Source organism: Otolemur garnettii, unplaced genomic scaffold (genome assembly GCF_000181295.1).
Source record: "Otolemur garnettii isolate 467f Iridium unplaced genomic scaffold, OtoGar3 scaffold00013, whole genome shotgun sequence".
Classification (NCBI taxonomy): Eukaryota; Metazoa; Chordata; class Mammalia; order Primates; family Galagidae; genus Otolemur; species Otolemur garnettii.
In genome coordinates this window covers 13,729,056-13,745,006 of record NW_003852408.1, presented here as the reverse complement: position 1 = coordinate 13,745,006, position 15,951 = coordinate 13,729,056, and the positions used below count along the sequence as shown (strand labels likewise).

The window sequence follows — 15,951 nt, the reverse complement described above, 5'->3', positions numbered from 1 at the left end:
CTGCCACCTTAGGTGTATGTGGCTGGCATCTTAGCCACTTGAGCCACAGGCGCCGAGCCGATTTTTTTTTTGAGACAGAGCCTCACTTTGTCATCCTCGGTAGAGTGCTGTGGTGTCACAGCTCACAGCAACGTCCAACTGTTGGGCTTAAGCAATTCTTTTGCCTCAGCCTCCCAAGTAGCGGGACTACAGGTGCCTGCCCCAACGCCCAGCTACAGAATCTGATTTTTTACCTCCTTTCTCTTCCCTTCCTGTTTCTACTAGCTGTGGTATAATTCTTGTCCTTTCTCTGTGTATTCTAATTTCTATACTGGAGTTCCCTCCTTCCTCTTGCTGTAGGCTCAATCTCATACCCAGATCTACGACTAATCTTTCCCATCAACTCTGGTGCGAAGGCAGATTGCAACTAGAAATCCAGAGAGGTACTTGGAGCCGAGAAATCTAAAGATGTATTATCCCCTCTACCCCTAACTTCCTTAAAGCCTAGAGCCAAGGGAAGAATAAATCAAGTTTCAAGGCTTCCTAGGCAAAGTTGGGGATTGAGATCTGACCCAGAACTGTACTGACTCTCAGGAGAACACTGTGCAGTGCTCAGAGTCCCCACTGGTATAAACAGAGCTTCTCTCTCCAATTTGGCTTGAGTATGGTCTGTTATTGGGGATGAAGGGAAGGTACAAGGGTTGGGTGGACACTTTAGTTGGGTGGGATAGAAAAAAGCTGAATAAAGAGGTTTCCAGGGAACTTCCTACTTGTGCTGCATAGGAAGGACACAAGAGTATAGCTTTTAAAAAGCAGGGTAAAAGGAAGAGATACAAAGTTATGTGGTCCCAGAGCTCCTGAATAATTTACCTGGAATTGTCCTGATTTATGTCCATTGCTTAGCATAATTATTAATAGTATTGTCTTTAATTTTTCCAGTGTGTCCCAATTTAGATAATCAATTATATAGTGAGGCACCATAGAATTATACTGTGAGGTACTCATATAATTTTGAATTGGAGATTTACCTCCCTAATCATCTGCCTTTCATAGTATCTGTGTTTTAATACCTTAGCACTGCTGCTAACCACACCACACTTAGATTTATGTTGTTTTAGTTGTTTCCAGGAAGAGGCATAGGAGGCAATTTCTCCTCTATAGGTAGACAATGGGGTTTTAAAGTAGGGAGGAAGGCAGGCTCAAGGGGACAGAGAGAAGACAGACTTGTGCCTGTCTCAGAATCAATCACTGAGTGAAGATGGATGGAAACAAAAGGGAAGCAGAGGTCTGAGAGGAGACAGATCAGATCAACATGACAACCTGGAAATATTAAGACAGGTTTGGATGATTCTATAAGCTAGTAACCATTTTCTGTTTAACATGCTTTACAGAGCATCAGACATAATAGCACATGCAGTTAGATACAACTTTTGAAGATGCTAAAAGAAAATAGTACTTAATATAGTAAGAAGGAAAGAGAAGATGGAGTGGTTAGAACCAAGATCTTATAGCCAGGGACTCTGACTGAGTGATGGTGAAGAAAATGGGAACTCACAGGTAAAAACACTGTATGCCTCAATGAGAAATCAATGTTGTGGTACATGTCTCTCTCTTACATAGCCATTAATTTCAAAGTACTATAGCTAAGAGTTCTGGAAGGGTTCCGGTCATCCTAATACCCCAAAGCCAGTCCTTCCTTAGGCCCTGAGCTCCTCAGGCCAGCTCTGGTCCCAGTTTACACACCTTGGCCCACACCCTTTTGTTATCTAGGAGGTGGGGTCATCTCTCACCCCTCAGGTCCAGTGGGGGGAGCAGCAGGAACAGGAGGGCTAGGATCCTCCAGCTGCACATCATGCAGGTGCACTGTAGGGGTGGTAGGGTCTTTGCCCACACCCTGATTTGGGTCAGCTTGGTCAGGGTGGTGCCTGCGCACATGCTTTACCACCTGGAATTTCTGCTTGGCCTTATAGCTGCAAAGGCGGCAGAAAAAGGGGTGGCGGTCCGTGTGGGTAAGGGCGTGATGGCGCAGGCCAGCAGCCCAGCGGAAAGCACGATGGCACACGTTACACACGTAGGGTTTGGCTTCGCTGTGCTTGCGAAGATGGGTACGCAGCAAGAAGCGAGTCTTGAAGGCCTTGCCACACTGCTCACACATGAAGGCCCGTGCTTCCCGGTGCCGTGTCTCCTGATGTACACGTAGTGCATCAGCCCGGTTGGTGCAGTACTCACACTCAGGACACTGATATGGCTTTAGTCCTATAGAACAGGGAACAAATCACCATTGAAAGAGGGTGGAACAAGGTTGAATGGGCCATAAGAATCACTCTGATCCTGGAATATAAAGAACACAAGCAGCAAGTTGACTAATGACTCTGTATTTGGAATGTTCCAGTCCTGTCTGATATTTCTTTGCCTTTCTTCCAACATAACCTCTTGTATATGTGGTACCCAATGGACGCTGATGACTAATTGGACCTATAACCAACTAGCCACCTAAGAGTAATGAATACTCAAATATGATAGGGTTTTCAAATGGGAAATTTCAGCCCTTTTTTGGTCACAGGGTACTCACGGAATTTGAGAATCCATTTAAACATAACTGCTTGCTCAACTCAAAAAGTTAAAAGAAATACAGAAGAAGGAAGAAGTAGAAGTGAAGGAAGCATCATAGAAGCAGAGGGTCTTGAAATGCGTTTGATTAATTCCTATACATATGGCAGATAGTATGCAATCAACACAGGCACATGATTATGTGTTTTCTGGAGAACCCATAGTTTGTGGATTCCACATTTGGAAGAAAAGAACAATTTGGAACAGGAGAATCCTCTGCTTTCTCCTCCTTATTCATGACAGTTGCATCATATCTGTGTAGAAACCAAGTATACCTGTTCTTAAGTCATTCAAGTTGAGTTGGAGGTTTTCAACATGTAATAAATAATCTTGTACAGTTATCTGGGAAGCTTTTGCAAAGTACATATGCGCATGCTCTCAGGTTTATTTTTTTATTTTTTAAATTTTTTTTTGTAGAGATGGAATCTCACTTTATTGCCCTCAGTAGAGTGCTGTGATGTCACACAGTTCACAGCAACCTCCAACTCCTGGGCTTAGGCGATTCTCTTGCCTCAGTCTCCCAAGTAGCTGGGACCACAGGCACCCGCCACAACACCTGGCTATTTTTTTGTTGCAGTTTGGCTGGGGCTAGGTTTGAACCCACCACCCTCAGTATATGGGGCCAGTGCCCTACCCACTGAACCACAGGCGCCACCCATCTCAGGTTTATCTCTCTTCTGATTATGATAGGTCTTCAATGTGTTGGGCAGCCATTCTGGTAGATACTCCCCCAGCCTACTCCCAGTGTGAAAATCAAGAATAAGAGTAATGAATACTCAAATATGATAGAGTTTCCTTGGTGAGGTTAGGTTTGCCAGGGAATCAGGGAACTCTTAAGGCCTGTCAAAATTACAAAGACTCACCTGTATGTTTGGTCATGTGGTACTTGAGTTGGTTGACCCACTTGCACTTGTAGCCACATTCAGGGCACAGGTACTTCCGTTCCTCCTTGTGGATCCTCATGTGGTACTAGAACAGGAAGAGCAGAATGCAGAAAATGTATATCCCTTGGTACTCACTGGATATGAAAATAGGGACAAGGAGACAGAACATGATGACAGATAACTATTCTCTGCTCCTCTCCTATTCATATTCTGCTTACCAACTATGTCTCCCAGTCTAGTCAGTTTTGATACCATCCTAACCCATTTGGCTTCTCTCTAGGTCTTCTCTGACTATCTCAGCTGTGTCACTTACTAGCTGTGTCTCTGGGTGATCTAACCCATAAATTCTTAGTCTACTAATCTGTAAAATGGGGAAAAGTAAAAGTATCCATGTCTCATAGTTCTGAAAGGATTAGAATTACAGTGCTAAGCATATAGTAAGTGCTCAATAAATGTTAACTGTTATTATCATAATCCAGATTGATATGCCTATCACATGGTAAGCATGTGTTATGGAATTTTACCTTTACAACAACTTTATAAAGTTGGTAAATACTATCTCCAGTTTTACATTAGGTAATCTGAGGCTTGGTGGCACCTGTAGCTCAGTGGGTAGGGCGCAAACCACATACACTGAGACTGGTGGGTTTGAACCCAGCCCAGGCCTGCTAAACGATGACAACAACAAAAATAGCTGGGCATTGTGGCAGGTGCCTGTAGTCCCAGCCATTTGGGAGGCTGAGGCAAGAGAATTACTTAAGCCCAGCAGTTAGAGGTTGCTATGAGATATGACACCACGGCACTCTACCCAGAGTGACAGCTTGAGACTCTGTCTCAGAAAAAAAAAAATAGTAATCTGAGGCTTGGAAAAGTTGAACTTGCCTAGGGAGCTAATATTTGGAAAGTTCACTCCTACTCCTGCCTCATGTCCTTTGACCTTACCTTGAGGCGAGAGGGGTCAGCACAGGCATAGGAACAGAGGTGACAGTGGTAAGGCTTTTCCCCAGTGTGTATGCGGCTGTGCCAGGTAATCTTCTGCCGGTTCTTGGTGCTGTAGGCACAGTCAGTACACTTGTACAAACGGGTGCCCCCATGCCCTTTCACATGATGGTCAAGCACTAACTGATGCCGGCATGCAAAGTCACAAAAGGGGCAGCGCAGAGGGGGCTGGCTAGCATCCCCATCTCCATCTGAGGCTGTTGCTACTGCTGAAGTCTCCTCATGCTGTTCCAAGTAGTGCTTCACTAGGCCTACCCGCTCCCGGGCAGCAAAATCACACAGCTGGCAGCGGTGGCTGAAATGCTGCTGTCTCCGGTGCTCATCCAGTGCTGGTCTATTAGGGAAGGTCTCCTGACAGACCCCACATTCAAGTCGTGGGTGCTGTTTACGGGTATGTCCTCGCAGGCTAGCAGGGCTGGGGCATAGTAATCCACAGCGGGAACAGTGCAGGGGGCTCTCAGTGGCCTCTGCAGGAGAACCAGGAGCAGGGTGTGTGGGCTCAGGGTGTCGGCGCAGGGTATGCTGCTTAAGTGCTGTCTCTGAGCTGAACTGGGCTTCACACTGGGAGCAGGCAAAGGCCGGGGTGCCCTGATGGCAGCTGTTGACATGGCGAGTGATGTCATGGCGAAGATAGCCACTATAGTCACAAAGTGGACAGAAGTGTGTAGGTGTTTTGTCATGTACTCTTAGCCGGTGCAAGCGCAGTTTTGAGTTGGTACCAAACGTCTGAGGACAAGAACTGCAGGGGATACGGCCAACACCTGTATGTCGGGATTGGTGAGCTTCTAACCGGTACCGTCTGGTGGTGGAGAAGTCACAGAAAGGGCACTGGTGTGGCTTCACCCCCTCATGCTTGAGCCGCCGGTGCTGCTGCATGCAACGGCTCTGTTTACAGGTGAAGCCACAGTCCGTACACTGCAGAGGGGGCCGGGGACCACGGGCTGGGGCTGCAGTGGGATGCTTCCGCTTCTGATGGAGTCTCAGGGCAGCAGCAGCAGGAGTAGTGAAGGGGCAGAGACCACAGTGCAGCTCTCCAGACTCCTCAAGGGGGCAGCCCCGGGTCTGGTGAGTTCTCAGAGCCCGTTCCTGCTGGCAGCTAAATGGACATGTGGGGCAGGAGAAGCGAGCTCCCTTTTGCTTTTGACCCATAGCTGTGTCCCCATCGCTATGGCTGGACTCTGTACTCCCATTGCTCAGGGGAGCAGAGTTCTCATTGCTCAAGGGGGACACAATAGGTGGGGTGTGGGGGGCCCCTCGCTTTCCTCCCCCCCCACGCCCCCCCCGGCAGCCTTCAGCTACATGAGAGGTAATGGAGGAGAGCCGAGAACATAGGAATGTGCATGAGTTGCAGTGAAACTTGCCCTGCTCAAAGTGGTACTTCTCAGGGGTCTCTGAGGAGTTTCCTATAGGAGGGGCTGGGGAGCTACAGAGTGTGACAAGAGGATCCTCTATTTCTTTTGGCTCCCTGGGAAGCTCCAAAGGAGCATCTTTTGGAAGTAGTGTCTCTACTTCTAATGGTGTAAGCGGAGGCTTCCCATCTTCTGTGTCCCCTGAGGCCTGGGTAGTTGGGAGCAGAGGATGCAGCAGGATGGGAGAATCTGGTCTGGGCAAGCCCTTGTTCTTTCTGAGCAGAACAGGGCACTTCTTCAAGAGATGGGTGCTGAGGCCACGTTGTTGCTTGAAGCTAGCCCCACACTCAGGACACAGCAGCGGCTCTCGGCGGCCCTGACACCCAGTCCGGGAGTGCAAATTCAGGGCCTTCTCCCGGCGAGTGATAAAAGGGCAGTGTGGACAGCGGAAGGCTCGCCCCTCTCCTTGGATCACTATCATCTGCACCCGTCCCTCCAACACCAATGCCTCTGCTTGTTCTTTGTCCTGCCTCCTTAGGGCCTTGAGTAATGACTCTGACTCAGGGAATGGGGGCAAGGGTGATGTCTCAGTAGGTGGAGTTGCCTTGAAGGTTCCCACCCAGTTGTCAGAGGTCTCCTCTGAGGATGGCGGATTTCTGGGGGGTTCAGAGACTGGCTTCTCCAGAATAGGATTTTCTTCAGCACTCAAGCCAGAAGTCCCAACAGCGTCAAAGTTAGACAGCTCTGGTCCTTCTAGTCCATCTGGCCCTTCTAGTCCCAGGGTCCCTGAGGAATCCAGGGGCCTAAATTCTACAGGGGTTGTTTCAGAGATTTCTTCAAGAGGTGGCTCAGCCACAGATTCCAGCTCTACTCCCAGGGCCTCTAGGTGTAATGTGCAGCTGCCCTCCTCTACCTCTGCTGGGCTGAGGTTGCCAACCAGGTTATCCCCATGGAGCTCTCTGCTATCCTGTCTCCCAGTGCTGACCTCCTCACTTGTCTCTGGCAGTGCCTGGTCCAAGCTGGAGTCTACCACAGTCTCAGGGTCATGGCCTGCCCCCTCAGGCTGGGCAGATACCTGGCTTGAGGGCTCCAAGTCTGGTGGGGGTGCTGAGCACTGCCTGGCCCCCACTGGCTCTTGACTGGCATAGCGGAGCTGCCAGACTTGGTCCCCAGGCACATAGCCATGGGCCTTGCGCTTGTGGAACAAAAGGGTGGTATTGCTGAAGGTGCGATAGTCACAGAGGGCACAGTGGAACTCACGGAGGTGGGTATGCTTGCAGTTCTCATGGCTTAACAGGGCTTGCTTGTGACGGCTCTGATAGCTGCAATAGTGGCAGGGGTAGAGTGGGGCTGGTGTGCCTGGGTGGTGCTGAGAAGCCATGTGCTTCTGCAGTTCATACTTTCGTTTACAGGCAAAGGCACATACTTCACACATCAGAGATTTGCCCTGGTGACGCAGCTTGTGGCTGCTTAGCTGATCAGCCCGGTGGCAGCGATAGGAACATTGGTTGCACTGGTATCTGCAAGGAACAAAAGGGGAAAGCAATCACAATAACAACTCAGAGTTACTAAATTAATACTTAATACGGGCCAGGCTCTATAATTAGTATTTACACATGCTTCATCTAATTTAACCCTCCTTTTCTCTACTCTATGGAACAGGCATTTATTTTACTAGTGTTACAAGTGAGAAAACTAAGTAAAGTCTATTAATAACTTGCTTGAGGTTAGTTACAAAGGAAGAGAGGGACAGAAGCAGCCTATCTTTAGGAACTGTGTTTGTTTGTTTGTTTTTGAGACAGAGTCTCACTATGTTGCCCTTGGTAGAGTGCTGTGGCGTCACAGCTCACAGCAACCTCAGACTCTTGGGCTTAAGAAATTCTCTTGCCTCAGCCTCCCGAGTAGCTGAGACTTGAGGCACCTGGCACAAGGCCTGGCTATTTTTTGTTACAGTATCATTGTTTAGCTGGCCCAGGCCGGGATCGAACCTGCCACCTTTGGCGTATGTGGCTGGAGCTGTAATCACTGTGCTATAGGTGTTGAGCCAGGAACTGTGTTCTAATCCCTACTCTATACTGCTTGCTAAAGGAAAGTCATAATGAATCAGCATAATTCACCATGGACTTTAAGGAGTCCCACAGGGCAGGGTTTTGGGCCTCATCTCCAATCTTCCATGGGGGCATGAAAACTACAAAGAAATCCCCTACTGCCCCTCTAGTCAGCTGTGCCCATATATCAGAAGACTTGCCTGGATTTGGAAGTGGCCAAGATTGTGGCCCTAAGTATAAAATCTGTCTCATTTTCCAGGGCTAAACTCTGAAGACTCAGGCAATAGAGCTAAGATGGTGGGAGCAGACAATGGTGTTAGGAAAAGACACTTTTTTTTTTTTTTTTTTTTTTTGAGACAGGAGCCTCAAGCTGTCCCCCTGGGTAGAGTGCCGTGGCATCTCAGCTCACAGCAACCTCCCACTCCTGGGCTCAAGTGAGTCTCCTGCCTCAGCCTCCCAAGTAGCTGGGACCACAGGCGCCCGCCACAACGCCCGGCTATTTTTTGGTTGCAGCTGTCATTGTTGTTTGGCAGGCCTGGGCTGGATTCGAACCTGCCACACCTTGGGTGTACATGGCTGGCACCTTAGCCACTTGAGCCACAGGCGCTGAGCCAGGAAAAGACACTTCCAAGGACCCGAAAAAGCAATGGAGTGAAAAGTTGGATCCAAGAGAAGGCTAACTTGATCTAAGTCCTTGAGATACGGATGGAGCATGTTATGTGCTCAAACCTGAGGTCTCCGGCATGTTTTCGCATGTGCACACGGAGATAGTGCTTCCACTTGGTGACATAGCCACATTCAGTGCACATGTAATCTTTGGTGTTGGAGTGGGTCAGCATGTGCTTGGACAGGTAGCTCACATCTCGACACGTGAAGTCACACAGCTCACATTTGTGAGGTTTTTCTCCTTATATGGAGAGCGAGGAGAGAAGAGAAAATATGAGTCAGACACAGCTCAACTGAGTGGATAGACCATTTCCTTCAACAAGCTTCCCTTGATACCAGGCAGGAGCAAAAGCTTCACGTGCTACCTGAGATGTTGAAGACATCACAGTAATCAAGCCTGCTTCACAACCCTTTGAGACAACAACTCCCCCAAATCCTATACCAATGAATATGGGAAGAAAGCAAAGACTGAGCTAAAAACTAGCTTGAAAGCCCACCCATGACTTGTTTCACAGTCTGTTGGCACTAATAGCCAACTGCTCCACTTAGCCCAATTCCTTTCATTTTCTGTAATAGAAGAAAAAAGAAATTAGATAACAGAACATAATGGTTAAGACTCTTTTTTGAGACAGAGTCTCACCATGTTGCCCTTGGTACAGTGTGTGGCATCACAGCTCACAGAAACCTCAAACTTTTGGGCTTAAGTGATTCTCTTGCCTCAGCCTCCCAAGTAGCTGGGACTACAGGCGCCTGCCAAAACGCATGGCTACTTTTTTTGTTGTTGTTGTTGCAGTTGTTATTGTTGTTTAGCTGGTCCAGGCTGGATTAGAACCCGCCATCCTCAGTGTATGTAGCTGGAACCTTAACCACTGTGCTACAGGCACCAAGCCTGGTTAAGAACTCTTGCTTCTAAAGTCTAACCGAGTAATAAAAATATTAACACATAACATTTACAAAGTGCTCACTATGTGCCAGACACCCTTCTGAAGACTTTATACGTTACAGCACTCTAGCCTGCACAACTGAAACCTTGTCTCAAAACAAACGAACACTTCTTTCACTGAATTTTCATAACATCCCTATGGAGCACATGGTATTATCATCCCCATTTTACAGGTGAGGACACTGAGGCACAGAGAAATCACAGAGCAATTAAGTGGTGGTTTAACCCTTTCTAATTTTTCTGCTACCCACATACTCCCCAGCTCTTATTTTTTGGAGGCTGGTCATTTTCCTACAAGTACAACCATGCGAATACAATAATCACCTGTTCATATCAAAACACATAGCCTGCTGAGAAAGAGTACAATGTGTGCTATCTGCTGGCTAGAGTCCATACTACATGAGGAAATGCATTACATAGGCTGTGACAGTGTCAGACATCTTCCAACGTCAGAATGGAATAGGAAAATCATTATATCGGATTTTGTCTAACATAGGGATCAGAAAGGGTTAAATCCCAACTGACTACCCATGTGGTTTTGAGCAGTCTCAGTTTCTTTGTCTCCAAAAAGAGGGCAACACAAATATTAACCTCACATGATTGGTAAGAAGTTTAAACGAGATGTCCCAAAGTTGTCAGTGGTATCCAGTGAGAACTCAAAAACAAGTCATCCATGTAGAGTTAAGACCTGGCTCAAAGAGGCTGGGGGCCATGTTCCTTCAGGACTCCTCCCTGGTTGCTCTGCCCACTCACCCAGCCTCCTTCCCTATGGTGAAATGCAAGCAATGTAGTGTTCTGGTCCTACCAGTATCTGTGTGATCTTAAGGCAGTCCTAAATTTCATTTCTCAGAATTTGTCTCTTTTCTTACCTTTACTTGCCTTGCTTTCAAGACTGTTATTATAGATTATACGGGATAACATATATGAATAAACTCTATGAACTACAAATCACTATACATATATAAAGCTTTAGGGAAGGCCTCAGAAACATGAGATTTATGACTAAAGCATGTATAAAAATGAACTGTTTAATAGGAACAATAGTGGCTGTGCCCCAAACTGCCCAAAAATTGTTCTCCCAAACCAGAGTGTTGAAGAAATTTTTTTTATGTCCTGATAATCTACTGATGTTTATAAATGGGATATTTATAAATAATCACAATGGGATGATGTGATAGCAGGTAGCTTGATTTGGCTGTCACCTAAAGCATTAATAATGCTGATAAACAAGAGTCTGAGTTGCAACATCTGCAACTTCCTGGTCACTGGAGGTGATCTTGTTTGGATCACAGTCCAAACTGTGGAAGGCCATGATATGTATGGATTGCTGCCTTAGTCCCCTTGACCTGTCTCTTACAGCACATCCCAAAACTTGAATTGCAAAGGAAGGTATTTGTCCTGGTCTGGTTTCTTCACTCTAACAGGCTTGGTGTTAACCCATCCAAGTCTGACTAGGTGTAAGAAGAACTGGACAGGAGATTGAAGGCAAGACACAGCAGCATAGTAGTTAGAGCGCAGGCTCTGGAATCAGACTGCCTAGATTCAAATCCCAGTTTAACTACTTTACTAGCTGAATGACACACTCAAGGATCATTTGTAAACTTGCAATTTATCTCTAGGAATTCTTGGTCAAATGTGACAACGTATGCAAGACCTTTCCTTTTTGTGTGGTACATAAAATTGTCTGGTACACAGTTAAAGTTCACATTAGCTGTTATCATCACTGTCACTACTACATTATTGTAGGGATGGAAGCCATCTTACCTGTATGTAGCAGCATGTGTCGAATGAGCACCCTCTTGTGGGCAGTGGCAAAGCTGCACTCAGGGCACTGGTGGATTTTTTCATGAGCATGCATCTTGCCTACGTGGTCCTGGTAGGCCACTGGGTTGAAGGTGGCAAAGGGGCAGAAGGTACAGCGCAGCTCTTCACTGCCAGGGTGGCCTTGCTTCTTGTGTTTTCGGAACAGGTGCTTATTGGAGCAGGCAAAGTCACAGTGGGGGCAGTGGAAAGCATAGTGGCTTTTGTGGTGGGCCTCCATGGCTTCAGCTGTGGCAAACAGCATGGGACATGAGTGATGGCGGCACTCCACAGCTCGCATGCCATGGGTCTCCTTCAGGTGCTTGACAAAGGTCTTGCGGTCTGGTGCTGCATAGCTGCAGCCCTCCTGAAAGCAATGAAGGGATAATGGTTCTGCTGCAGCTGCTGCTGTATGGCTCTTAAGGTGCTCCTTGAGGGCTTGGCTGAGGCGGAATTCCTCACGGCAGACAGGACAGGCATATGTATCTGAGTAGAAGTTGGAAATATTCTCATGCATGCTGGCCATGTGGCGGTTAAGTGCATTCCTTTCCACTGCACTGTAGTGGCAGAGTGGGCAATGGTGGGCCTTCTCACCCAGCTCCCGCAGAAGGTGGGTCTTGAGCTTGCTCTTACTGGTGAAGAACTTCTGGCAGTTGGGGCACTGGAGGCTGGGGTCAGGGAAGTGGAGATGTAGGTGCTCTACCAGATGGGTCCGCTTCTTAAAGCAGCGTTTGCACTCTGGACACATGTGGGTCTTGAAGAGGGACTCTGTGCAGGAAGCTACATCCCCTGGGAGAAGGAATAAGAGATGATTGTGAGTGAGATTCTTCAATAGCTTAGGGCTAGCCAGATAATGGGAGAACTACAATTGCCTAGATACAAACAATGCATAGCCCTTTTCTCCAGGAAACCAAGTAATAAGGTCTCAAACATTGTAGTTTCAAAGAAAAGATAAGAAATTCAAGTATTGGGCAGCGCCTGTGGCTCAGTGAGTAGAGCACCAGCCCCATATACCGAGGGTGGTGGGTTCAAACCCGGCCCTGGCCAAACTGGAACAAAAAAATAGCCAGGCATTGTTGCTGGGGCTTGTAGTCCCAGCTACTTGGAAGGCTGAGGCAAGAGAATCACCTAAGCCCAAGAGCTGGAGGTTACCATGAGCTGTGATGCCAAGGTACTCTACCGAGGGCAACAAAATAAGATTCTGTCTCCAAAAAAAAAAAATTCAAGTATTAAGAGAAACAAAATTATAAGAACTTCTCAGATCTTGCTGTGACCTATTTGAAGTGCTTCACCTAGCAAGCTATTCTTGAGCCTTTGTTTATAGCTGCTCAAAATAAAAATCTGTTGTTGTTGCAGTTTTTGGCCAGGGCCAGGTTTGAACCCACCATCTCCGGTATATGGGGCCGGTGCCCTACTCTATGAGCCACAGGCACTGCCCTCAAAATAACAATCTAGAAGAAGCATTTTTATTCTTCCTGCCTTTGTTCTATGAGAGCAAGAATCAGAAGGCTGGTTAAAAGGAAAGGTACTCCAAAAGGAGCGAACAGAAAGAAAACAGGCAAAGTATTCTTATCTCCCAACTCTGGCTCCAAAGGCTCCAAAAAAAAAAGAGTTGGTAATAGCTGAGTGTAGTGGTGTACATCTGTAGTCCTAGCTACTTGGGAGGCTGAAGTGGGAGGATCAGGAGGTCAAGGCTGCAGTGAGCTATAATCATGCCATTGCACCCAGCTGGGGCTACAGAGTGAGACCTTATCTTAAAAAAATAAAATTAAATAAAAAGGCTCGGCGCCTGTGGCTTAAGTGGCTGGGGCGCCAGTCACCAGAGCTGGTGGGTTCGAGTCCAGCCCAGGCCTGCCAAACAACAATGACGACTGCAACCAAAAAATGGCCGGGCATTGTGGTGGGCGCCTATAGTCCCAGCTACTTGAGAGGCCAAGATAAGAGAATCACTTAAGCCCAGGAATTGGAGGTTACTGTGAGCTGTGACAGCTTGAGGCTCTGTCTCAAATTTAAAAAAAAAAAAAAAAAAATTTTAAATAAAAATTAAAAATAAAATTTAAAAAAAGTTGGAAATAAGTATAATCAGATCTTTCTAATTCATCTGACAGTAAATATGTTCTCTGTGAGATGTGTTTCAAATGTTCTACGGATTCAGGAAAAAAATCTTAAGGGGTTTGATGCCATACAAAACAACCTACTGATCATCAATACCTTCTGGCAGGCTCAGTGCCTGTGGTTCAAGTGGCTAAGGCGCCAGCCACATACACCCAAGGTGGCGGGTTCAAATCCAGCCCGGGCTCACCAAACAATGATGGCTGCAACCAAAAAATAGCCAGGTATTGTGGTGGGTGCCTGTGGTCCCAGCTACTTGGGAGGCAGAGGCAGGAGACTCGCTTGAGCCCAGGAGTTGGAGGTTGCTGTGAGCTGGGATGCCACAGCATTCTACCCAGGGGGACAGCTTGAGGCTCTGTCCCCTCCCCAAAAAAAGAGCTTCAAGGCTGATGATATCATTACCTTCCAACCGCTGAGCCTCTTGGCCTTTCTCCAGAGCCTTCTGAGAGTCCTTCTGGATGTCACTCTTTTCTTCTTCCTCTATGTCCTCCTCTTCAGCTGACTCCTGCCTAGGCAAGGCTGTACCTGCTTCCTCTGAAGGTTCTCTCTTTCCTGGAGGCTGTTTGGAAGCTGGGGACACATAAAACTTGATAAAGTCTATAGGAGCCAATGACAGCACTGAATGCTTGTACTTCTTATACTAGATGGAAGAACCATTCTTTTCCACTTTTAGCATAAGAGAATCTTGAGTTTTAAATATTCCCACTCAAAATAGGGATAGGAAAACCAGAAGGTAATCTATCAGCAATGTCCAGTCTAACCTAAATCAAACCTCAGATAGCACCAACTTCAGACCCTTTGAAGCTCTTGATGGTAAGAGCTTTGAGGTCACTGGGGTGGGGGTGGAGGTGGGAGTCTGAAAGCAGAAAATGGGTAGACTATCACTCTGTGGATCTAGTTGCCAGGGGTAATGGCTGGTGGCTCAGTGTGTGTGAACAAACCCTGATTTTTCTAAAGTGTTCTAGTATCCACATGCCCCAAATCCGTCCCTTCTAACTTCCCACAGAGGCAGCTGCCTGAGTAAAGCAAAAACATGTAACTAGTTTTCAGGAAGGTCTTCTCTTTAGGCACCAGAGCACAAGTGAGCATTAGCAAGCCAAGTCCCCTCATCAGAAACCTGGCCTCTCCTGGCCTGTTTTCTGTTTCCTTCTGCTCCTCTATTCACCACCTTGCACTTTTTTTTTGAGACCCAAAAGAGTAAAACTCAGTAAAACAACATCTCTCTTGAAAGTTCCTTTTTAAAATAACCCCAACTTCTCCTACCTAATCCCTGAATCCCAACTGTTCTAAAAAGGAGTCTACAGGTATTCTACCAGTGGCTACAGCCAATGATGAGCATTTTTGCTTTTGCCATTAGAAAGTTCTGAAATCAATCAGTTGATGTTAAGTAACTTCTGGCCACATGTAGCCTAAGCCAAATTTCACTTATTGTCATGGACAAAGACTTCTTTTTCCCATATATTCTGACAGGTTCAGGTTTCTAGATGCCGTCCTATGTCATCTTCCTGACCCAATTACCTAGACTCCCTTGTATTCATGCATATCTAAAGCACTGGAAACAACTGCCTTTCTTATAAGATCAACTGTGGCTGAACTCCAGGAGGGAGACTCCTGGGCCCCTGACCTCATACCTGGCAGCAGTTGCTGAGATGAGAGGCCCTGAATTGCAGAATGTTCTTCCTGTGTCCTGGCCCCATGGCTCCACTGATGCTGCCGGAAGAGTTTGACGTTGGAGCCCATGAAGCTGCAATGGCTGCAGTGGAAAGGGTAATGGGCCTGCCGGTGCAGCTCCATGCCCTGCTGGCTCCCAAAAAGCAAAGGACAGCCCCGGAAAGAACAGGGCACAGGAACTGCTCTGTGGGTTTGCCTCAGGTGTTGCTGTAGACCTTTGCGATCTTCAGCAGAGAACGCACAGCCAGATTCTGGGCAGGAGAAGGTGCTGGGAATGCCCCGGTGAATCTTGAAGTGGCTCTTCAGGGCTTGGGGTTGGATAAATTCCTGTCTACACACAGGGCATGGCAGGGGACTATCTGGTGGGCTCTGGCCTTGCAGAGAGCAAGGGAGGTTAAGGTTGCTGGGGGGCAGCTCTACTGAGCATAAGGTGCTAGAGAGGCCCTGCACTGGTTGTATATGGGTCTCACTGCACTGGTGCAGGGCCAGCAGAGTGGGCTCTGCGAAGCTCTGTTCACAGCGCTCACAGAAGTACACCTCCACCACCTTTACCAGGACACCTGCAGGCAGAGGACCGACAGAGAAAGGCACAGAATCAGATGGAACAAGACTCATAGGAGTTAGTTAGTAGTAGAAAATGTAGGTGAATCTTTTAATATTTGTGGAGTACAAATGGACTTTAAGTCTGGTTCTATACCTGCCCCATAAGATTAGGGATAGTTATCTGGCACATGTGCTTGGATTCTTATTCAAGAGTAAGAATTTGGCACAATACTTGGCACAAGATATGTGTTTAATAAGTATTTAAATAAACATTATTCAAATCCAGAAAACCTTAAGAGAAGGCAGTATCTGTAATCCTAGCATTCTGGAAGGCTGAGGTGGGTGGA

At 47.1% G+C, this 15,951-nt stretch overlaps 1 protein-coding gene across 4 annotated transcripts in view; it reads right to left on the bottom strand.

Annotated features, from left to right (window-relative positions):
• Positions 1-1,569: 1,569 nt before the first annotated feature.
• ZNF142 (zinc finger protein 142) overlaps positions 1,570-15,951 on the bottom strand; it is a 21,420-nt gene continuing 7,038 nt past the window's right edge. For 3 of the 4 annotated variants that reach the window (XM_012802214.2, XM_023510285.1, XM_023510283.1), the window contains 7 exons: positions 15,022-15,621; positions 13,793-13,960; positions 11,243-12,067; positions 8,599-8,776; positions 4,416-7,341; positions 3,453-3,558; positions 1,570-2,235 (listed from right to left, as the gene is read on the bottom strand). In XM_012802214.2, coding sequence (XP_012657668.1) covers positions 1,766-2,235; positions 3,453-3,558; positions 4,416-7,341; positions 8,599-8,776; positions 11,243-12,067; positions 13,793-13,960; positions 15,022-15,621 — 5,273 coding nt within the window. In that variant the 3' untranslated portion in view covers positions 1,570-1,765. The remainder of the gene's footprint in view (positions 2,236-3,452; positions 3,559-4,415; positions 7,342-8,598; positions 8,777-11,242; positions 12,068-13,792; positions 13,961-15,021; positions 15,622-15,951) is intronic. The other variant, XM_023510286.1, reaches the window with a different exon arrangement.